General features: G+C 47.7%; 1 protein-coding gene across 2 annotated transcripts; it reads right to left on the bottom strand.

Annotated features, from left to right (window-relative positions):
* Positions 1-5,673: 5,673 nt before the first annotated feature.
* On the bottom strand, positions 5,674-6,606 carry OLIG2 (oligodendrocyte transcription factor 2). Of its 2 annotated transcripts, XM_058186771.1 has the most exons (2): positions 6,544-6,606; positions 5,674-6,447 (listed from the first exon to the last, which is right to left on the bottom strand). In XM_058186771.1, exons 1-2 carry the CDS (start codon positions 6,604-6,606, stop codon positions 5,674-5,676), a joined length of 837 nt encoding a protein of 278 aa, XP_058042754.1. The 2 variants fall into 2 exon arrangements, with proteins under 2 accessions (XP_058042754.1, XP_058042753.1); XM_058186770.1 differs by having other exon boundaries at positions 5,674-6,606.
* Positions 6,607-7,190: the final 584 nt, after the last annotated feature.

The raw sequence follows: 7,190 nt of genomic DNA, 5'->3' as shown, positions 1-7,190 counted from the left end.
TTGTGTGCAATTGCTGTTCAGGGATGATCTTCTTTATTTTACGCTTCGGCAGGCTACCTTACTGTGTGAAGTCTGGTCGTTTGATTAGTGTAAAGTTCATTGTATTGTGGGAACCAGGATTTTTTTTTTTAAACTCAGTAACTGTTTTCCTAAACTGAGGCTAAAATGGCCGCTGCGTTTCTCCCCACCATTTCCCCAAGATAAAGAGGCGAAGTTTGCAGAAGTTGAAGAAGCCCGGGGGCCAATGGCCCTGCAAGATATCCCGACCCTGGACGACCACTTGCATTAGTTGCACGGCCAAGGCAGAAAACTTTCCTTTTGAGCTTCTCGCTGCTATAGTCGTTTTAACAGAGTTTAAAAAAACAAAACAAAAAACCAACCCAAACCCTCAAGGCTGTAGATCAGGGATAGGGAGCCATGGCTCTTTTATGACTTGTGAACTTCCACTCCCATGCTGGCTTAGGAATTCTGGGAGTTGAAGTTCCACAAGTCATAAAAGGGCCACGGTTCCCCACTCTTGATCTAGCTCAGCAGGAAGGGGTCAAAACAGTCAAGATGGCGACCGCGACGCTCATAAAAAGCAGAAGTTTTGATTGCAGCACAAGGATCTTGACTTTCGACCTCTCCCTTAGGACACCCCTGAACCTGAGGCTGCTTTTCCTCCGAGAGGTCCAGGACTCCTTCCATACCAAAACGTGTAACCGGTGATCCGAGGCAGCTTTGCCCTGATCCCGACCATACTCAGTCGAAGCTCAAATAGGTCTGGTGGTTTCACTCTAAACCAAGGGTCTCCAACCTTGGCAACTTTAAGACTTGTGGACTTCAACTCCTAGAGTTCCTCAGCCAGCAAAACTATGTTGACGTGCCTACACTAAAAAAAAATCCTGCTCCAAGCGTGTAAAGAACATACACTTATTTGGGGATGCTCCTGTTCCAAGTGACAGGTGCTCCTCACGCAGCCCGGTATAGAAAGAAAAGCAGAGAACAAACTCCAGAAGGGCGCTTTTCGCTGGAATCCACAAAGTGAACCGCCCCCACGCCCCAAAAGAATGTGGGGGGGTGTTTAAATTTAGCCAGGGCTGCGCTTTAGTCGCAGGATGATCGTCCTGCAGACGCAAAGATCCCTACTTTACTGAAAAAAGGGCGCGCGTGTATGAGTGTAGGATGGCTTTAATTAATACCCTGCAAGATGGAATAATCCCGAGAATAGAGAATTCCTTTGGAAAACGGGATAAACTGCGTGCAAAACGATTCCTATTAGCTTCAGATAGGAATGCACTGAAGTTTAAAATCTACACCACCCAGGAACCGTGGTCTATCTACTACTTCCTGTACAGAAATGTTTCTCTAAGGAAGGGATGTGCATTTTCTATCCTGGATTGCCAGGATAGAATATATATTCTATTGATATATAAGCAGGGAATTTGGGGTTGGTCTCCAGGGCGAGTAGAAAGAAGAGAGCGCCGCTTCCCTCTCCGATCCAAACTGGTGGGAACTTGGCAGAAGTCTACGGACGTAGATCTAACGAGTCCTTCCGTTTAGCAGGTTGGAGGCAGCGGGCCCCATTAGTTCACCTCTCGGGATTAGAGCTCCGACAATTGAGCACCCGGATACTTGATCTGCGGGATTTGATTTCTGAAATAACAGATGTTCAAGCCTGCCCGCCTACCTGACTTCGACTTACATGCTCAGAGATTCCAGAAATCAGCTAATCATTTTATTTCAAATAATAAGAGACACTTTGATAAAAGCTCCTGCCTTTCCTCTTCCCTGCCTCTTTCTTACAAACTTCCCTTGTCGCTTGAAAGTTAGGGAGAGCATCTCTCTTCCTTCCATACTAGAGAGATGATTCCCTTATTTTCTCTCCCAAAACAAAAATTTGAAGAAACTAGCTTAATGGCAGAAGCAGTGAGTAATGATGAACAGGTGGTCAATCAAATACAAACATCTTTGGAAGCTAGCTTGTATTTTAATTTATATTAATTTATTTAAATTTAAATTAATTGTTGAACCAGATCTGTAGCTCATTCTCTCCACCACTTTCTCCCCAGCACTAACGATTTCATTCCTTCTTGTGCATCTTAGCCTCTTTCAACTCCATTTTTTTCCTTAGATTTTTTATCTCCCAGGATTGCAAGTCAGACGGGATCTTTCTTCCTTTTATCTCACAACAATCCTCGGAGGTTGAAAGAGGAAGAGAGTGACAGGCCTCTAGTGAATTTTGTGACTGAGCAGGGAGTCTTGGGTGAACTGGAACCGATTTACCTAAAACTTGTCCAGATGTGAAATTCTAGCTATAAACCTACGAAGGCTTACTTTGAGAGGGGACAGATCCAGGAGACAGCCAGTCTGATCTAGAGAGTCTAGACTGTGGGTTCTAGTTCTGCCTTAGGCACAAAAGATGACTTTGGGCCAGCCCCTCTCTCTCAGCCCCAGGAAGCAGGCAGTGGCAAATCATTCTGAAATTTTGCCAAAAAACCTGCAGAGGCTAGAAAAACAAGACAAAATCATTCCAAGAAGTGAATTTAAAAACCTTTCCTTTTTTGTCAAATGATGTTCCTGTGGTATATGTCACTACAGAAGTTGTCTAGCATGTATAAAGGTACTTCTAAGTTATACTGGAAATGTGGACAATAGGTGCATTTTATCAAATTTGGTGGGCATGTAAAAAGCCAGAAAGTTTTGGAGGCAGATATAGTCATTAATACAGAAGATCTTAAAAGCTAATATCCACTTGAAACCCAGAGACTTTTCTTTTGGGGTTGATGGGCAGAGAGTTGGAATAAAAGTCATAAAACTTTGTTTTTATGTATGATAATCGCAGTGAGATTATTATTATATACTCAAAAGTGGAAATGCTTAGCACTATCTGCTGGTAATGGAATAGTTGGGGAAGATGGTAGAAGTTGCAGAGAAAGCCAAACAGGCTGCTGTGATTAGAAAAAAGATGTTTATTGCTGAATTGGAAATCCCTTATAGACATTTTCGTGAAACAGAAGAAAATGATTGTATGACTTATGGCTTTGACTATTATAAAAAAAGAGATAATAGGGGGAAAGGGAGCTTTTCTTATTGTAATCATCGAGAAAAAGGTAATTTTGTAGTTGTACTTATATTTACTGCAAAACTAAACAACCAGAAGCTACTTTCTTTTTCATTCTTTCTTTTTCTGTTTCTTTTTGTTCTTGTTAGCTTTTAACTTTTTTTCAAAGCTCTTAATGAAAAAAATACAATAATATAAAATAAAATAAAATACTTTGCCTCCCTCCTAGTCAGAGCATCCTGAGGAAAGGAATGACGTCAAAAGGTGCTTTTCAGCCTGGCAAAGATCTAGGCTGAGCAAGATTATGGTGAGGGCAGAAACCCCCTGCCCCACCCACTCACTGGTTGACCTCCGCCCAACCTTTGGAAAGTGTGGCAACTTTCCATCCGTTGCATCCCGTTGTTGGGTTGGGCAAAAGTCCTGCTGAATTCTGGAGGGATTCGAGCACACCCTCGCTGGAAACTCCTTTCCCGGAGATGTGTAGGTAGAAAATGTGTCCACATTACATTTTGATCATATTCCCAGAGCAAATAAACGCCCTCGCTCAATGAAAGAGCTCCTTTGGTTAGAAAACAGGTGGCGTGAAATTAGAACCTCAATTTGCCCCCCAGGGGGTCATTTCACAATCTCTCCCCTAGAAAAATTCGGATGGCAATTCGACTGATTGAATAGTAACTGAACTGTAACAGGCAATCCAAGTATCATTGGGGTGGGTGGGTGTGGCCAGAGAAGGCTTGCTCAGCATCCACGGAAGAGGCAACCCATGAGACACCTAGGATCAGGGCGAAATAAAAGTGTTGCCCATCAAGCCTTAGAATCAGTGGCCATAACACACTAGTGAGCAATCTCAACAGGCCTTCTCAACATGGGATAAGTGCTAATATGGCCCCAACTTTGGACTTTTGAATATAGGTCTGTGTGGCCTCTTGCAGCTGGAGTTGACTATCTTTATTTGGCAGTGAGTTTTTCTACTGTAGTGATCTTTTGGAGAGAAAGGGTACATTAAGACTCTCAGTTGTTGAAGGAGCATCAGTCAAGTACACCCAACTGCTGACCTTAAGGAGTTAGTGGGTTGTGCTATGCTACGAGCGCCTGAGCCCATATTTCTGAAGACAAGAACACTTCAACGGAAATGAAGGGACAACACAACAGACATCCTTCGTCTATCTCTCTTTTAATTATTCTCATTATTTTAAAAATGTGAACAGCGGGTCACTTTTTTTTGCAACCAAATAATAAATATTATTTAGGAACTTTTCCATTTCTTTATTTTATAGATATATATAAAAATAAACAGGTGATTAAAAAATCTCTTGAAGGTGACAGAAGGGGAGAAGGAGACCTTATTCAGAAACAAGCCCTGAAAGGTGGGAGGGAGGGTCTAAATAAGCCAATCTTAATATATCCCTCCCCCTCCCCTTTTTTTCTTTTAACCTTTATGCTCGAGCAAGAAAAGGAAGTGTTCTGGCTTCTAAAAGGAAAAAAAAAAAGATCCATAGGCCCAAACACTCAGGAAACTCTAAAGCAGGGGTCTCCAACCTTGGCAACTTTAAGCCTGGCGGACTTTAACTTTCTGGGAGTTGAAGTCCGTCAGGCTTAAAGTTGCCAAGATTAGAGACCCCTGCTCTAAAGGACCCTCTTTGCTTCTGCCCGGAGAATGCATCGAGGAATGCCACCCTCGGAGGAAACACCAGATGCGGGATTTCGCTTTATTTTGGTTTCCTCGTATTTGCTGCTCCCAATACAACACAGCGACCCTAAAGGCCTTTTATCAAGCCAGAGCTTCTAGGCAACGCCTGCTACCATCTACCCAGCGCTTGACTCACTTTGGAATGAACTTCCAAAGTCGGGATTGAAGATCAGTGGCGCTTAAAACTGCTCAACTTCGATTGGATCGCGCCCAACACCAGCCGCTTTCTTCTGAGCAGGGTAACAGGATCATTTTGTTCCTGAAAGTCCTACAAATCTATATTGTGATTAGGCTGGAAGCCAATTACTCTGAAATCGGTGGGGTATATTTCCATATAAGAATTTCGAACCAGTGCTCCGTTTATATTGTTACAAATACCACTCACTCAGGGACATCCAGAGAGAAACCTAGTCCTAGGCGATTCCCTCCGCGAACTCCGGCCCCAAAGGTTTCCCAGTTTCAACGAAATTGTAGATCAAGTAGTTAAAGTCGGCCTGCAAATCCGCCCCTCTACTTTTTAAAAGGAAAAAACAAACAAACAACAAAACTTCAAGGTGGGAAGAAACGATCGGCATTTGGGTCCCTATCTTTGAAGGCGAGTGTCTAACCCAGGTCTGCGTCCTTCCTGTCTTTACAAAGAGAAAGAAAAGAAACCCGACTCTCACTTCCAACAGCCGCGCCTGCTGCGTTTCCACCCAAACCTGGGCTGGCAGCGGAGCAAAGGCGGCAGCTCAGTTCTGCGAAGAACGGACTCCTTCTTCGAGGGCCTTTAGCGTCCGGGCCGGGGCTTTGGATTCGCTCTCTTGGAAAGTCCTGGAAGAAACCTACCTTGGGCTGGCGGGCGTGCGCAAGTCCTGGCGGGCGATTTCCTTTTCCCAAGGGGGTCATCCCCGCTCCCGGTTGCCTGCCCTCCCCTCCCTCCTTCCCGCCGCGCCGCCTTTTATTTGGCGTCGCCGGTCAATCTGGGCAGGTTGGGCGCGTTCAGCCCGGAGACGTGGTGGTGCGACGGGGCCGGCACCTGGCACATGCTGCAGGGACACGGCATCCCGCCCCAGTGTTGGAAGCTGCTACTTAGCGGAGCCGCGGCGGCGGCAGCGGCCGCAGCAGCAGCGGCGGCGGCGGCGGCGGCCGCAGCGCTCGGCGGAGACTTGAGCAAGCCGTGCGAGGGTCGGATGGAGCTGACGGCCGACAGCCCCGCGGAGCCGGGCAGGGAAGCGCTGGAGACGGCGGCAGGGGGCAAGATGGGGTGGTGCACGGCGTGGGAAGCCGGGTGAGTGGGCAGAGGCGCGGCGTGGCCCACCAGGCTCCCCGAGCAAGCGGCGGCGGCGGGGTGAAAGCCGGTGGCGTGGTGGCCGCCGTAGATCTCGCTGAGCAGGCGCTTCATCTCCTCCAGCGAGTTGGTGAGCATCAGGATGTAGTTGCGCGCCAGCAGAAGGGTGGCGATCTTGGAGAGCTTGCGCACCGAAGGGCCGTGCGCGTAGGGCATGACCTCCCGCAGCCCGTCCATGGCGATGTTGAGGTCGTGCATCCGCTTGCGCTCCCGGCTGTTGATCTTCAGGCGCAGCTGCTGCAGCTCCGGCTCCGTCATTTGCTTCTTGTCTTTCTTGGACGCCGAGGAAGAGGAGGAGGAAGAGGAGGAGGAAGAGGACGAGGGCGATTTGAAGGCCAGCTTGTCCACTACCACCACCCCGGCGGCGCTCATGGCGCTGCGCAGCTCCGCGCTGAGCTCCGCGGGGGAATCGCTGGGCGTCGAACTGGATACGGCGCCGCCCGCCGAGAAGCCCCCGCCGCTCTTGCTCCTGGCCGACACGAAGAGCTCATCGGGCTCCGGAGACGAAGGGCGGCTCGACACCAGGCTCGCGTCTGAGTCCATGCTGGCCCGCCGCCCCGGCCGCCTGCGGAGGAAAGAGAGAGACAAGCGGCGTCAGGCAACAGAGCAGCCCAGCCGACTGGCGGCAAAGCTTCCAAAAGATCAGGGTCGGGGCTTTCAGTCAATGGTCGGGCGTCGGTGAAGCCCCGAATCGGAGCCCGAAGAGGTCAGTCCCAATTCGCACGCGCTTGCCGGCAAACTCGGATAAAGCCAGAAAATGTGCGGCACGTCTGAATGATGGAAAGTTAAAGCCCGGGGACTTCGGGGGGGGGGGTTGTTAGAGTTCATATTTAATTTAGTTGGCTTGTGGCCAATATGTTGGCGAAAGCATTTTTTTAAAAAAATCATCATTATTTATTTGTAAGCCTGAAAGAACGACCTGTTCTTGTTCTCTGCTCTCAGATCTGTGTGTCTACATCATTAACCACAAATATGCACGAAAATAACCTGCTTCTTCCCGCCCCATTTCCAGAATTATGGAAAAAACTTAAGTTAAAAAATTAAAATTGAAAAACCGGACCCTCGTCGTGATTCTGCTGCAGTTTAATGGATTGTTCCAAGAAACGATTCAACTGCTTTAAGGATCA

The sequence above is a fragment of the Ahaetulla prasina genome, chromosome 5, assembly GCF_028640845.1.
Source record: "Ahaetulla prasina isolate Xishuangbanna chromosome 5, ASM2864084v1, whole genome shotgun sequence".
Taxonomy (NCBI): Eukaryota; Metazoa; Chordata; class Lepidosauria; order Squamata; family Colubridae; genus Ahaetulla; species Ahaetulla prasina.
Note: the sequence above shows the minus strand (reverse complement) of the source record. Positions and strands in the feature narration are given on the sequence as shown.